The sequence below is a fragment of the Anabrus simplex genome, chromosome 2, assembly GCF_040414725.1.
Source record: "Anabrus simplex isolate iqAnaSimp1 chromosome 2, ASM4041472v1, whole genome shotgun sequence".
NCBI classification, from domain to species: domain Eukaryota; kingdom Metazoa; phylum Arthropoda; class Insecta; order Orthoptera; family Tettigoniidae; genus Anabrus; species Anabrus simplex.
Genome location: NC_090266.1, coordinates 374,489,193 through 374,505,987, shown reverse-complemented (window position 1 = coordinate 374,505,987; position 16,795 = coordinate 374,489,193). Strand labels below are relative to the sequence as shown.

The window sequence follows — 16,795 nt, the reverse complement described above, 5'->3', positions numbered from 1 at the left end:
GAGATGGCCATACAGATAAAGCGGCGGAAATGGAAATGGATAGGGCATACGTTGAGGAAAGGGAATGAAGCCATCGAGAGAGAGGCACTGGATTGGAACCCGCAGGGTAAAAGGAGGAGAGGAAGGCCCAAACAAACGTGGCGAAGATCTGTACACATGGAGGCAATGGAAGAAGGCAAGACCTGGAGAGAGGTGAAGAGGTTGGCAGACAACAGGATCAGATGGAGATGCTTTGTTGATGCCCTATGTTCCACAAGGAACAACAGGAATTAAGTCAGTCAAGTCCTCATTGCACATTCCACGGTAGTATTGTGCAGCCAGCTCAGTTCTGTATGGTTTAATGTCACATCAGGATAATAATGCTGTCCTTCAAAAGAAGTCACATATTTGTTTTTCCTTTAACTGTTATCTAAGACAAGATGAAAGTTGTTAAATCATATAATTAATCAATAGTGGATTTATGGGCACATTTGAGCAAATGTCTAATTATCAGAAGAAGATCAAGGAAAACTGTGCATCAGCAGCTCATGTGTCATACATAGCGCATCTTTTGGTTGACTACAATAGTTCATGATTCGATCGAACACGACAGCCTACAGCTGGCAAACGAAGCATGTTTGAAGACATTCTACTTTTTCGAGAAGTACTTGTCCAATTTTCAAGATAATCACAACGCTGATTTTGTAATGATCGTAAATTTAGGCCTACGTATAGAAAACAGAGTAGTTCTATTTCAAGAACAAAGTTATTACAGTTATCTCAGTACATATTGACAACCTGGAAAAGTACTGCAGGTTCATCTATGAGCCCCTTAATTCCATAAAAAAAAATGGATGTCAATATATTAAACGGTTCATGAGTTCATGAGTTTTGAGGTGGTCAACTTAGCTGAATAACCCTGTATAATTTGTTAACAACTGTAGATAGGATGTACACCTACCTGGATACCACACAATTGTTGTTGACAGCATAGCTGCTGCCAAACGGGCCGGAGGTGTTCTTGGTGATGATTCCCCTTCCATGTTAGTATGTGTTTTTAAGTGCTGGATCATCCGAGAGAAGTATTCCTAGTGACATTTTAGTTCTTTTGAAGAAACAACACTTCATTTGGCGCTGTCAAGAGGAGGCTGGAAAACAGAGGCAGCGTGGAAATTCGAGAGCGATTTGCAGGAATCTGTAACTATAAGGGGCAGTCAAATGAAAACTGAACAGCTGCGATAACACACATTCCGCACGAAAGGTGGCAATACTGTTGTTACGTATCGATACTGCCATCACTGTGGTAGGAGAACTGCATAGTGTACCAAGAACCATGTATGGCCTGGAACATAATTTTATTTAATGGAAGTCAGCGCAACGGGGCGACCCTAACATGCGAAGTAGCGCAACAGGACAGCTCGGGCATGCATACAGCAAGCAACCTACGTCGCACAGGAGGGTGATGCAACTATCACGTGAACACCACCTGATATGGTCGAACATACTAGAAGAAATTTTACTAACTTTGGAACACATTGTGATATCAATTAATGAGATATGCCATTGTATAACCCATTATTTAAAGGCAAACATACTGCAGTTTCATTCATATCGGCCTATGGACTTAAGAGTAATTCAGGTGTAAAGAAACTTGATGTTTCCACGAGGGGAGGAAGCTGACCTTGACAGATTGGTATAAAAGAACAGGGTTCTGCTACGTCAAGTCAGTTCAATTCTCAACTCGCTGCCGTAGTGTAGTCATGCTGTCTCACGTGAATGGGTCTGTGAGGTTTGAACTCAAGACATCACACCGCACAAGCTCTATGGTAAAGTTTTCGACCAGACTTATAAAACAATAACTCGTGTTGGAACTTAGAAACTTTTCGAGTGATATGATACTAACTTAATAATTTCAAAGTGTTGTCAAAGACTTATGATATTTAATCACTTTACAGACTTAGTATTTTCAACTGCAAATCAAACAAATTGAATTGTTTTAAACTTGTATTCATATTCGAATGAAACTGACTTTAAACATTCATGAGAAATAAGCGTGTGAAATTAAGATGATTTTCAAGTGAAATAATTGAACATTTAATCTGTCAAACTAATCTATTTCATAATATTACCCTATATACATGTGTAATAACTATTGGTTGAAGTTTTAATAAGGCTAAACCTTCATCATAAGTGAACACTACTTGACATTGTATGACATTGCCGTCATAGGAAGTTGTAAATATCCGTGAATTAAGTATTTCGTTATGACGAATAAGACTTTGATTTTTGTGAGTAAGTATGTTATAACTGTGCTTCAACATGAACAGTGAATCCAATCTAATGAGCAATAACAACTTTCCACCAGTGATTAAACATTAGAGGAAATGCACCTAGTAAAATACAGTGCCAATTTTACAATTTACACTCACAAATTAATCTTGTCAGTTGAACTTTCTCGTGTTTATAAAGTTTATAAGTGACAAGTTGAAACCCTGACCGAGTGCCTATTTTGTCATATCAACCTGCTATCATTTCGACTACGTGGGAGTTGGAACGTGGTGACTCCATGGAATTTAAATGTGGTTACTATGCGAGAGATGGAATGTGGTTCGACGCTGGATTTGGAACGTGGTTACTACGCAGGTATCAAACGTGGTACCATAGGGATGGCATCACAACATGAGCTGCCAAGGACTTCATATGCTGTTCGTTGAACCGCATATCTCTACATTTCCAGTCCTGATATCCAGATAATTCAGGTGATATTAGTGCCTCTAAACAAACTTGAGATTTAAACTGACTAACTTTATTACAAGTTGAACTTTAGAATCAGTGATTTCATTAATAATTCAACAAACTATTTTGCTCATTGGAATTCACATTACATTTTATAAGTGTTGAACGACAATTCTAAAATTGACTATAGCACAGGGGTTTAGAAGAAGATAAAATTTACGATATTTTGAAGTGTTCAAATATTAAAATACTCTAGGGAAATTCATTTTTCAAGTGAAAAGATGTTATTTTGAATTTCATTTTTTGTCATTTAAACAAATACTTGAAGAACTTTATGAACTTTATCAGGAAAGAACTTACTGATTTTCAACTAAATATAATCGTTTCATATTAAAAGATAGACAATCATAAAAACTGATCAGCCAGGCAACATGTACTTGTTCAGAGAATATTTTAATTTGATTTAATGCTAAGTGTCAGAAATAATAGGGAACTTATTCATCAAATTCTCAAGCTGAATAACTAAAGTTTTAAAATCTATCCATTATTTCGTTCTGCATCTACCTCTCTCTGTACCTGCTCCGTAAGGACCGTACACCCCTTTGCAAGATTCTCATGCCCATATCCTTAATTTTTCCTGGTACAACAGTGACAACTCTCAGGTGTACACAGGTGTTGAGTTATGTATTTGTTGGTGCGCAGACTGGTCTAGTGTGTTCGTCCAGCTGTAGAAATGGAGGCAAGCAAAGAAGAGCAGAGAATTATGGTTCATTTTCTGGTGGCCGAGGGTGCTGGAGTATGAAAAACTCGCATGTCTGCTTTGTATGGCGAACACTGCATATCCATGACGAGTGTGCACAAGTGGCATAAGAGATTCCAAGAAGGGCGCACATCAATGCAAGTCAATGCACACCCAAGACAGGCCCATTGAGCCATTACTCCTGATGTGATAGGGCCAATTGATGGCCTTATCCGGGAAAACCAATGAATCACGGAGGAAGAAATTCGTGTCCAGGTCGGCATTTGCCATGGCTCCGTGAATGTCGTTGTCAAAGATCACTTGCATTTCTGCAAAATTTGCGCACAGTGAGCTCCGCATCACCTGATGGAGGGACAAAAAATTGACAGAATTGTGTCATGTCTGAGTCATCTGCAGCGGTATCACAAGTGAGAGAATGCATTTCTGTCCCGTATCCGCATACAGGATGAAATGTGGTGCCACCATTTTGAGCCCGAGAGCAAACGGCCAAGCCAACAAAGGAAACATCGCAATTCTCCTCCACCAAAGAAATCCAAAGCTGTTCACACAAGTTCCAGTAAAGTCATGATGACCACCTTTTTTTTTGACTGCAAGGGCCCTCTGCTTGTCGACTTCGAGTGTGGAACCACAATCAATGCACAGCGCTATGAAGACACTTTGCAGAAACTGTGATGCGCCATAATGTCATAACACCCTGGAATGCTGAAGGACGGAGTCAACCTGCTGCATGATAATGCTTGCCCCCCATACTTCCAATGTGGCGAAGGCTACGCTTCAGCGATTTGGTTGGGAAACACTTTGACATCCTCCGTACAGCCCAGATCATTCACCTTGTGACTTTCACATTTTTGGCAACCTGAAGAAAGGCATTAGTGGACGTCTGTTTCATTCGGGCAAGGAAGTGCAAGAGTGGGTGCGGTTGTGGATCCATTAACGACCTACTGTACCTCTTTCTACAAAACTGGAATTGACTGTCTCACCTCCCAGTGGGATAAATGTATTTTCTTTTTTTTTTTTTTTTTTTTCCACTATTGACCTTACGTCGCACCGACACAGATAGGTCTTATGGCGATGATGAGACAGGAATGGACTAGGACTGGGAAGGAAGCAGCCATGGCCTTAATTAAGGTACAGCCCCAGCATTTGCCTGGTGTGAAAATGAGAAACCACGGAACACCATCTTCACACTTTTGGTAATTACTTTTGAATATAACCATTCCATGGTCATGTTCAGTTTTCATCTGACTGCCCCTTATATAAAGCTAGGTGACCCTGAAACCAATCTCCTATTTGCCACCGTGACCATTCTTGACCCTCAGTTTAAACATTGGCATTCACAGATGCATGTCGTGTGACAAGCACAGCGGAGTATTTGGTGACTGAGTGTATGGTTATACTGACCACCACATCGAGTCATGTAGTCATCAGTTTTAAACAATCTTAATAGTTCATATAAGATGAATAACAATTCAGAGCTCAGGCAGCAGGCTTTTGACAAAATTTACTGGCACACATATTTCCATATGGAAATGTTATTTCACGCAATAACCGCTGATGATATACTATCAAGCTTATGCTCGTAGTTATAGAGACGTCGCACGGATCACAGCACAGGAAAATCGGTCTCGAGATCTGTGACATCAGTTTTGAGAGTCTTGAGCGACAGCATTTCTCATCACTAGTTCAGAACTCACTTGTAAATGTATGAAGTATCTAAGGAGTCGTACAGAGCTCTTTAAAGAATATTTTGAGGAAAATGTTACTTAACTGTCCATATTATTTATTTGCCTAAGAGGGACTCAAAGAGAGATGAATGTGAAAACATCAATCTAAGCTCATTTCTGCTTCAGAGATTCATCAGGAGGGCAGTCATCAACAGGCACTCAGAGCCCATCTGAGCAGATATTAGTCTTGATATGGGAAGTGTAAGATAAAAGGAAAGCCAGATAAACACAGTGACGTTTCATACTAAGTATCCTTGTTTGTATTCCAAAGTTCCTATTTTTCTATGTGATTCAAAATCATATATTATCCATGGGCACTGCTATAGTGGTGCTGATGTATTCTCCTGTTTACCATTAAATGACCATGTTTTCATAACAAAATACCAAGATTTCCCAACAGATACCAACCTAAATTTACATTACATAAAAAATGGCACAAAATGTATCAATAACAAACACAATAGACCGGGTTGAAATATTTACCTGTTCAAGAGAATAACTCATTGGATCGAAGTTTAGTAAGACTATAACAAACTGCCCCATACTGCACTATTTTCATATCCAAAATAGGTCTTTACAAATATGTAACATCTCTTCAAATACCTAGATTGAAACCAATGTATTCATGTAAAATGAATATGAAAATTACAAAAAGTACAAAAGAACATTTTAGTATTATATGGTTATAATTCAAAATATTAAGCAAGCTCTTCAGATAAATCAGCACATAAAACCAGAAACATTCATAAAACACAGAACTACCACAATACAAATATTCAGTAAACATACTTGTACCTATGGGATGTAACACACCTTTACACATAACTGAATTGAAAAAAATAAAACAATTAACTGATAGGGAAAGTAGGTGACATGTTACATTCATTCAGCCACAGAAACAACAATAAGCGGCCGAGTTGGCCGTGCACGTAGAGGCACGAGGCTGTGAGCTTGCATCCGGGAAATAGTAGGTTCGAATCCCACTATCGGCAGCCCTGAAGATGGTTTTCTGTGGTTTCCCATTTTCACACCAGGCAAATGCTGGGGCTGTACCTTAATTAAGGCCACGGCTGCTTCCTTCCAACTCCTAGGCCTTTCCTATCCCATCGTCGCCATAAAACCTATCTGTGTCGGTGCGACGTAAAGCCCCTAGCAAAAAAAAAAAAAAAACAACAATAATGATCATACTGTCTCCGCTACTGACTTGCAGTCTTTTTGAAGTGGTATTATTTATGCCTGTCAGTTTTGACATTCTGATTGTGTTGCTACTATTAACAAAAGTGGAATTTTACTGGACTGTTCCTATGGTTGACTTAATTGAATTTTGTTGGGTGACACTGAGGGCACCACCAGAGTTCTTTAACTTGTCAACAACCAATAACAAGGAATGCCAAGATTTAGATCACTAAGGCAATTATTTGACCACAGAAAAAACACAAGTTACAAGACAAATTACAAATTGGTGTTCCAAGACACATATTTAATACTAGCAAGATACCCGTGCTTTGCTACAGTTTTAAACTGAAAGTCATTTTTCAAAATTTCAAATTTTGGAGAGTCTACTGTGCATGGCCTACTCATCACATGCCGCAACGAAAGGTTAACTTCATGGGTACCGCACTGAATTGTGAATCTCTACTAGCTGCAATCTAAGAATGTGCCAGCTATTTTAATCATATCTTTGTGTGCCGTCCTTTACTCAACAATTGACAATTTCCAACAAAGGAACTTTTCAGCGTTTTTTGAGATATTTTAACAGGAAGCATTAATGAAACACTTTAACATGATGCAACGCATCTAAGGATTTTAGAGCCTTATTTTAAATTCATCATATATTTTACGTGTTGTGCATATAGTTCATCCCAGATGCTTTTAATACCTTTATGTCATTTGTGTATGTTCATACATTTGTTTTAGTCATTAGATGTGTTTGTACAGTTTTGTATTATGGCTGATAATGGCCAGCCAAGGCCGAAACTAATTCCTAGATTAGAAATGTAATGTAAATATTGCATACTATAGTATTGAAAAGGTGGACAATTACGACATAAGTTATTGTAAATACACACTCAGTTCATACATCAAACGATTTTGGGGGAATGATTATTAATGTTCTTATCTAACACACACTGGAACCCTGTAGAGAAAAATTGGAATGTTTTTAAACCCTATCTTATTTAATATCTAGGATGTAAAAGCGATCAACTTGTGAAATTTAGATGCTGTACATCAAACAGTAATGGAGGAATGACTGTTGTTTAGGCGGTGAATGTTTTAAAAATACTTCTTAACATCTAGGACATATGTCCAGCTGGTAATTATTCACAAGGTATTTGCCATTGTCCAAGATGCTCAACCCTAGCTCGCCACAAAGTGAGTCTTGTGTGCTGTTGTGTTCCTTCAAGTTTCTGTGTGGTCTTCAAGAAACTTTTGCATGATCAATCAATACTTATCTGCATTTAGGGCAGTTGCAAATGAGGTGTCTACCTCGGTGGCAAATGGTACACTAAAATACATTATTGTCAAGCACTAAATTTTTAATTAACAGGAGACAAAGAAAATTTTCCTAGAATACAATATTATACAATTTACGCTAATAATTTTTTCTATTAAACACACACATCATCCTTAATAAATTTATATTGTTTACAAAATTCTACTTATAATATCTTACAAACATAGTCAACTCATATACAGTACGGTATGTGAAATTACTTCTAATAATACTATACAACTGGTATAAGATTAAAATTAACACTGAATTTATTTACATATTTATATTTTACCCATTCTAGAACCTAAGTAGCATAACGACCTGCTGCGTCTTAACCAGAGCCCCTTTTGCCACCACTTTTCAGAGTTCCTGAAGATCTGCACCATACTGGGCTAATGTACTCTGCTGCCAAGAAACATAATGCTAGTGCCAAGGTTCTCACTGTGTCTGGCTCTGCCAGTCAGCTTCCATACCACATTAGGCCTGGTAGCCACTTTGTTTCTGGTGTTCATACAATGTTTTCTATAAGAAAGTGTGCGATCTAAAGTAACCCCAAGATATTTCGGGGTCTCACAATGTGCTAGCTTGATCCCCCCCCCCAATGTGATGTTCAGGTATCTAGCAACCTGTTTACTCTTCAAATGGAAAACACAAGTTTCAGTTTTTGTGGGATTTGGCTTCAAATGATTATTCCTGTAGTATGTGGCAAGATCTTTCAAAGCGCTAGTTAAAGCCATCTCAGTCTCTTCAAAACTGTCAGCTTGAGCAGTGAGAGCAAGGTCTTCAACATAGTTCCTTTGGATAATGTTTGATAATTTTTGTTGATGTTAAAAAGGGCTGGTGCAAGTACGCTACCTTGAGGTAATCCATTTTTCTTCATTCTCCACCTGCTTCTCTTTCCCTGGAATTCCACAAAGAACTTTCTGTTTTGTAGGAGATTTCTGATCATACAGGTATGTTGATAGTCACATGTGATTTCGTAGTTTTACCACAAGGAAATTATGTTTGACAGTGTCACAGGCTGCCGAGAGATCAATAAAAACAGCACACAAGAGAAGCCTCCACGAAGGTTGTACATCACTTTGAGATTGTACATCCGGGTGTCTCCTGGCCAACGGACTAGGACATTTCCTAGACAGCTGATTCTCTCACACCAGAAGCAAAGAAGTTTTCATAATGAGATTTTTGTCATCATTTCTCATCCCCCAGTCAAAACCCCTAAAGGGCGTAGTGTTTGAAGACCACTTCTTATTTAAAATCTAAGACAAAGAATTTAGTGTGTATAGCGGGCAGCACCGATTTCTGATAAAAAATTTAGATGAAACCTCCTTTATTATTTAGGCCTATTATATGTATTAAGCTTGTGGAAAGTGAGAGTTTTAAATCTTGACATATTATATATTCAATGTCTGCAAGAATTCATAGGTACCATTAATGGTAAACAATCTCAAAAAAAGGTTCCACCAGTTGTGTATCAAGTTCAAGATTATTTCAGTTAAACCCCTGAGTTTTACAAACATTTGTCTTTGGCAATAAAGAAAAGGAGTCAGAAATTCAGTAGAGTGCCTTAGCTGTTGTGGAGCCTTAGTTTTACAACTTCAACAAATTCTACATAATCCAATCCTTATACATGAAATATTTTGAATTATATCATATTTGATACCCACAACATCCAAAGATCTTGTGAAATTACAAAATCATATGTTAAACGATTTGGAGGGATGAATAATTTTGTCATAAGTCGTCACCCCCCCCCAGCCAAAACCTCTTAGAGTTGTATTATTTTAAGACCACACTTTGTTTAAAATCCCAGATATATAGGAGCAAACGTTGTGTGAAATTTCAAACTCGTATGCCAAATGGCTTGAGAGAAAAGACATCACCCCCTAGTAAGCCCCTCCCCCCATCCTTAGGGGTGTACTGTTTAAGACCACTTCTTATTCAAAATTTAAGACATACAGAACAAACATAATGTGAAATGTAAAGTCCATATGTCAAACGGTTGGAGAGAAATTAATATGTATGTTGTCAGCCCCACTCCCCGTCAAAAACCCTTGGGGGGGGGGGGGGGGGGGTATTATTTTAAGACTACGTTTTATTGAAAAACTAAGACATACAGGAGGAACCATCATGTTAAATTTCAACCTCATATGTCAAATGGTTTCAGAGAAAAAGGAATATATTTGTTTCCGAGTAATTAACACCCATTTTACCCTTAAGGGATGAATTTCTTTCTTTCTAAACTTGTCTTATTTAATATCTAGTATATCAAGAGCTTTTTTTTTTTTTTTTTTTTTTTCTATTTTGCTTTACGTCGCACCGACTCAAATAGATCTTATCGCGACAATGGGATAGGAAACACCTAGGAATGGGAAGGAGGTGGCTGTGGCCTTAAGGTACAGCCTCAGCATTTGCCTGGTGTGAAAATGGGAAACCACGGAAAACCATCTTCAGGGCTGCCGACAGTGGGATTTGAACCCACTATTTCCCGGATGGAACATTGACGGGTCAATGGTTTCGGAGGAATTAATACTATGGTTTTTAGGGTTTTAACCCCGTTTCATCCTCTTAGGGGTGGAATTTTTTGAAATCCTTCCTTAGTGGGTGCCTATTGCCTTTTATATATATACTCTATATACCAATTTCCACGTCTGTAACATCTTCAGTTTTCGAGATACGAGTATCCTCATAAAAAGAATTAAACTCCTTCTTCACCCCCCCCCCCCAAGTGGATTTTCATAGAAAAAAATAAATGTGTGTTCCTTTATTTTTAAAGGAGATTCCAATTACTAATATTCAGATCTGTAACATCTCCAGTTTTTGAGATATAAGTATCCTCATAAAAATAATTCAGCTCCTTTTTTAGTCCTTTTTGCCCCCTGCACCCCTTAAGTGGATTTTACAAAAACCAAAAAATATTTTATTTTTAAAGAAGATTGCAAATACCAATTTTCATGTCTGTAACATCTTCAGTTTCTGAGATACACTGTAAATTTACTCATTTTAAAAATTCAACCCATTTTTTACTTCTTTTCAACACCCTCACCCTCCACCTTAAGTGGATTTACCAAAAACAAAAAAATGTTTCTTTATCAATGATCCGCCACTGTAAGCGACTGTTTCCTGCACGTTGCAAGGCAAATTTCGTTCTTGACGTTGCCAGACTCGAATCCAACCATCTGACCCAGAAAGCTGGAATCTGGATTCATCGGCAAAAAATACTAGGGTCCGGTGTCGGAGCTGCCAGTTGACATGCTATTGTGCAAACTGCAGACGGCATCTTCGGTGATGAGGGGCCAACCGGGCCACTTTAAGCGGTCTCCTGGAATTGAGCTGACCTTCCCCTAGTCTATAATAATGATATTTGCTTTACGTCCCACTAACTACTTTTACGGTTTTCAGAGACGTTGAGGTGCCGGAATTTTGTCCCACTCTTTTACGTACCAGTAAATATACTAACACGAGGCAGACGTGTTTTAGCACCTTCAAACACCACCAGACTGAGCCAGGATCGAACCTGCCAAGTTGGGGTCAATAGGCCAGCGCCTCAACTGTCTAAGCCACTCAGCCCGGCCCCTTAGTCTACTGCAGACTGTCTGTGTACTGACGACAATCCCATGTGCATTAATTAGCTCACCTTGTAGGTTACTGGCTATACTGCGGCAATTTCAAAGGGCCTGTAAACAAAGAAATCGGTCCTCAGCTGGAGTTGTTTTCCATTTTCTCCCTGAATCAGGTCACCATTTGACATTGTGTGGCTCTTGATATCACTGCCATAACCCGCAGATGACTGGTTGAGACACTCCGAGCCACTCTGCCATGTAATGCTGAGTGCGTCCTTCTTGCAAGAGGGTTACTGCACGCATGACTTTTTCTGATGGTAAATGCCTTCCCAAGTCTTGTGCTCTATCCTGCATGTGCTGCTTACCAGCTCACACAACACTGACAGACCACGAACCACTCCTGTTTGGGGTGCGGTCACAACGATAACTGCTATGACTGGAGAGTTATGTACTTGACTTCCATATTCCACCACATTAATGTCACCAAGGGATAAAAAAACAACCCTGCAGAGCACCATGGATGTGAAACATCATATGTGTATGCTAGTTCATACCAAAGTTGTGATACATTTTTTTATGAGCAGTGAATATAATACAGATAGAAGATCTCAAGCACTGCATCCTTGTATATCAACTATTCAGTTTCAATATCCTGGACATGCTTATAGTTGAGTCTCTGGAAGATTTTACTGATGCCCATGTACTTGCATATTCCTTATCCAAAAGTATTTTACCCTCATCTGTCTACAAATAGACAAAACTTTCTGCAACCTAGGCCAAGCAATACTCACTCAGTTTGTTGTAGATCAGATAGTGGTTAGTTATGATCGATAAATCCCCTGAATATCCGTACATTCCATACGTACCTCCTGCAGTCTAGTATCAGTTTGACCGGGCGAGTTGGCCGTGCAGTTAGAGGCACGCAGCTATGAGCTCGCATCCGGGAGATAGTGGGTTCGAATCCCACTGTCGGCAGCCCTGAAGATGGTTTTCCGTGGTTTCCCATTTTCACACCAGGTAAATGCTGGGGCTGTACCTTAATTAAGGCCACGGCCGCTTCCTTCCCCTTCCTAGGCCTATCCTATCCCATCGTCACCATAAGACCTATCTGTGTCAGTGTGACGTAAAGCAAAATAGCAAAAAAAAATAGCAGTATCAGTTTGATACCTTCTCTTTCAAAAGTGACAGTGACTGCCCTAATTTGTACAGAATGAGTTTCATGCCAGCTTCCTCACCTCCTGCACATGAACCCTTCTCATAATTTTCTGTTCTATTACCAGCCATTGCATTGGAATTACACATTAGTACTATACTATCTTTGCCATTAATCTCACATTGGCTTTAAGATGAGAAAGAATATTCACAAAGCAGTCTTCGTATACGTCTCCATTCATTTCCTCATGGTACATCTTTTGTGGAGTTACGATTTAAAACCTTCCTTCCCCAAAACCTTTATCATGTCTGATACGAGTTATTATCAAATGTTTCTTCTTCCCCAAAGGATTACTTAATATTCTTAAATATTTTGTGCGATAATAAGATTGAACAAACATGGATGCCAACTGAAGTCGTATTAAGTGCAAGTAGAGGTTAAATCAGAAGTGATGACACTAGTTCTAGGCCTAATTTGAAAGTTGACATACAGCTCAGGTAAAAATATTTTGTGCAATAATAAGATTGGACAAATATTGAATGAAAATTGAAGTTGTGCAGCACAAGAAGTGATGAGAGCACATGATAGAATGCGACAATCACTGTAGGCCTAATTATTTACGTCATAGTCTAACTCACACGGAAATGTTTTGTACGATAAGACTGAACAAACTATGAATGGAAGTTGAGGTTATGTAGTTATTTGCTAGTTGCTTTACTTCGTACCGACACAGATAGGTCTTATGGAGACGATGAGACAGGGAAGGGCTGGGAGTGGGAAGGAAGCAGCCGTGGCCTTAATTAAGGTACAGCCCCAGCATTTGACTGGTGTGAAAATGGGAAACCACGGAAAACCATCTTCAGGTTTGCCGACAGTGGGGTTCAAACCTACTATCTCCCGAATACTGGATACTGGCCGCACTTAAGCGACTGCAGCTATCGAGCTTGGTGTTATGTAGTTAGATCCCCATAAGTGGCGAGTGTAATAAATATCAGTATTGCAGTGGTTGACGACTATGCGATATTAACTTGAAGTCTGAAGGTTTTAAAAGTCTATGAAACGTTGCACTTACAACAGTTAACTAAATCCTAAACACCAAACTGAAGACTGACTACCAACTTAATTAATAAAGCTATATTACTAAATATTACTGAGAAAGAAACTTGCAATAATGAGAAACTCCACTACCATGGCAAAAACACAGTCATACAGCAATACAATGAGACGTCTTCCCCCACGTGGGTCACTTGCTATTGAAGTGAGCCTGCAATGAAAATCAAAAATGGCTGTTCTACAACTAACGTTTCCTTCCCCTATCAAAAGGTATTTTTATGCTTGAATTTCAATTACAAACTGAAACATAACAGCATTTTGAAGTGAAAAGTGAAGCTAAACAGAATGAGATGATAACGTACAAACATCATTTACACAGAAATAACTGTGCACATTCATAATTGTAATGCTTTAACAAATGGTAGGTCTTTTTATTTTTAATGTTGCCTCCCAGGTCATCTGACATAGTGTGTACAAAAAACTCACCAACCTCATTCTCACGTGCACCTTCACATAATGAACACACTCCAACCACCAAATTTACCCACATCACTCATTTATTTATACATGTGAGAAACTAATGTTGCATGTTAGGCTTTTCCTGATGGCGTAGGGCAGGGCCTCTCAGAGTGCATGCGCCTGGTGCATGCACTGTGCACGGTGCAAAAGACAACTTTACTTGCTTGACCAGAGTGCAGACCCCCCACTCCTCGATTTGCTGTCTCTCTTTCCCCACGCATGTCTCGCTCGCTCCGCCTGTCTCCCTCTTCCTCACTTACTCCATAGCGCTCCACATCCGAGCCGAGTTGAGCTGAGCTTAGCCGAGTAGCCCAGAGACAAAGCGTTGGTCCGAGCCGAGGGGGACCAATGCACTGTGCACAGGAACTCTGCACCCCAGTTTGGACGCATGAGATTTTGAGCATTTGAGAGGCCCTGGCATAGGGTATCTTATTTTGCACTCTGTCACACTCCTTATCCAAATACTGCTAATTCCAAACACAACTTGATACATTTTACTGATGATGATGATGATGTTTTTTTTTAAAGGGACCTAACAGCTGAGGTGCAACTAAATGAAACAATAATTAAAACTTAAAAATGTATCCACTGACTAAAATCTAAAATGGTGATGAAAAAAATGACCATGAACCAATACAATCAGTGGATCCAATTCACAATGCCTCACATTCTGAGATGATGCTTGTTGTCCAAAGGGGTCCAAAATCCAGGTCACCAGCCCCTCATGATTTTACTAATCACTGGTAAAGCGGAACCATGGTGTTCTTTCTATAGAGGTACTAATCACAGGTAACGCAGACTCATAGTGTTCCTTGCATGGTGGTACCAATCACAGGTAATGTAGACGCATGGTATGTCACACACAATGGCACCACTCACAGGTAACACAGATCCATGGTACTTCTCACAGAAGGGTACTACTAACGAGCAACACAGACCCATGGTGTTCCTCACATAAAGGCACTACTCACAGACAACGCAGACCTATGTTGGTCCACACATAGTGGTACTGGTCATAGGTAATGCAGACCTGTTCTGAATACAGGGGAATCAATGTACTTCAGTGCGGGTGCGGTGGTTCCTCCCGCAAGGACACCAGTCCGTGATGCCGCACGCCGGCTCCCCCGCCTCAGTGGAATGCACAGGATGGTACTAATCACAGGAAATGCCCAGTTGCACAGACCCATGGTGTTCCTCACATAATCATACTAATTGCAAGTAACGTTGACCATGGCGTTCCTCACTTAATGGCACTAATCACAAGTATATGGTTCCATTTTCATCATCCCTTGGTCGCCCCTATTAGCTGCCTCTTATGACAGGCAGGGGATACCACAGGTGTATTTACACCCACAGGGGGTGATACATTTTATTTATTCATTCAGTCACACATAATGGCACCACTCACAGGTAACATAGATCCATGGTATTTCTCATATAAGGGTAATACTGACAAGCAACGCAGACCCAGATAACATAGACTCATGGTGGTACTAATCACAGGGAATGTAGACCCATGGTATGTCACACATAGGATCACAGTCATATTCACACCAAACTACCGAATATAAGTTCATATGCCTAATCCGTGGCTTGTCATGAGGGACTCTGTCATCATTTGCTTAAGTGTCTACTCTGCTGAAATCTGTAAGCATGTTCAATTAACGTCTGCGAAGCAGACAGTCCCGGTAAGCTTTCAACTCTAATGGTTTAGGTTCCACCAGTGGATAGGGTAATCCTAGCCACCTGAGTGAACGGAGGGCCGCCACTATTTCTTAGTAACGGGTTTCTTGTATCTCAGGGATACTTTGCCATTGTCTGAGGTTCTTAACTAGGGTGTGACTACAGGATCCCACATCAAGGAATGTACAGTAACATATTATGTAATATAACATTTTTCTTCTTCTGCTAGGATGGAAAAAGACTAAGGTCAGGAAAGATGCAGCCAAGGCCTTAATTTAGAATCAGCTCCAGCATTTGTCCCGTATGGAAATGGAAAACCATGGAAAATCATCTTCAGGGCTGCTGAATGGGGTTTGAATCCATCATCTCTTGAATGTAAACTCATAGCTACACGATCTGAACCACACAGTCAACTCCCTTAGTTAACAACTTTGTAAATTTTTTCAGTACAGACATAATTTTCTAATTACAGTCTGAAGAAGTTTGCTGTAAGTGAACAATGTAAGTCACCCACCTTCCCCAACTTCCACTATTTTAACTCCAGAATAAGAAGATCTAAAGATTATTAAATTATTTTCCTACCTCATTTTTATCAATCTCATCCCTGAGGGCTAATGTTTCTTCCTGAAGTTTTTCTGTAAAAGACATTTAAAATTTCATTTAGGGACAAACAAACATTTCAGATCTTCACAAGATTTCATCCGTAAGTCAAAGTACAGTAGCAAAGAATAAAGATAACTATGGCAGTAGAGAAAGTAAAATCACAAGGATCAAAAGCAGAGATGCATCAAACTGAAATACTAAAGAATCCAGGATATCTACCTAAGATAACAAAATCCATATAGAGAAAAATGGCAACATGAAAAGGAACATATAATAGGATTAAACACAATGACAGGTCAGCATTGGAAGAAGGAGCAATAGAAAGAGGAAAGAACAAGGGCAATCACCACATCTTCATATACTGACGTCTTCAAATACTTTGACTCCCTCATCATCAATCCCAGTTCTTCAACATCTATTTCTCCTCCGCCCCCAATGAGCTTGTTTCTGCTTCCCACAGCCGGACGGATGTCTTAGACGGTGGAGCGCTGGCCTTCTGAGTCCCAGGTGGCATGTTTGATAGCAGCT

The 16,795-nt window shown here is 39.6% G+C and overlaps 1 protein-coding gene across 1 annotated transcript in view; it reads right to left on the bottom strand.

Moving 5' to 3' along the window:
* Positions 1-16,795, bottom strand: part of LOC136864147 (pleckstrin homology domain-containing family D member 1) — a 315,900-nt gene that overhangs the window by 156,972 nt on the left and 142,133 nt on the right. Inside the window, exon 5 of the mRNA XM_067140786.2 lies at positions 16,247-16,299. Within this exon, the coding sequence (XP_066996887.2) occupies positions 16,247-16,299 (53 nt within the window). The remainder of the gene's footprint in view (positions 1-16,246; positions 16,300-16,795) is intronic.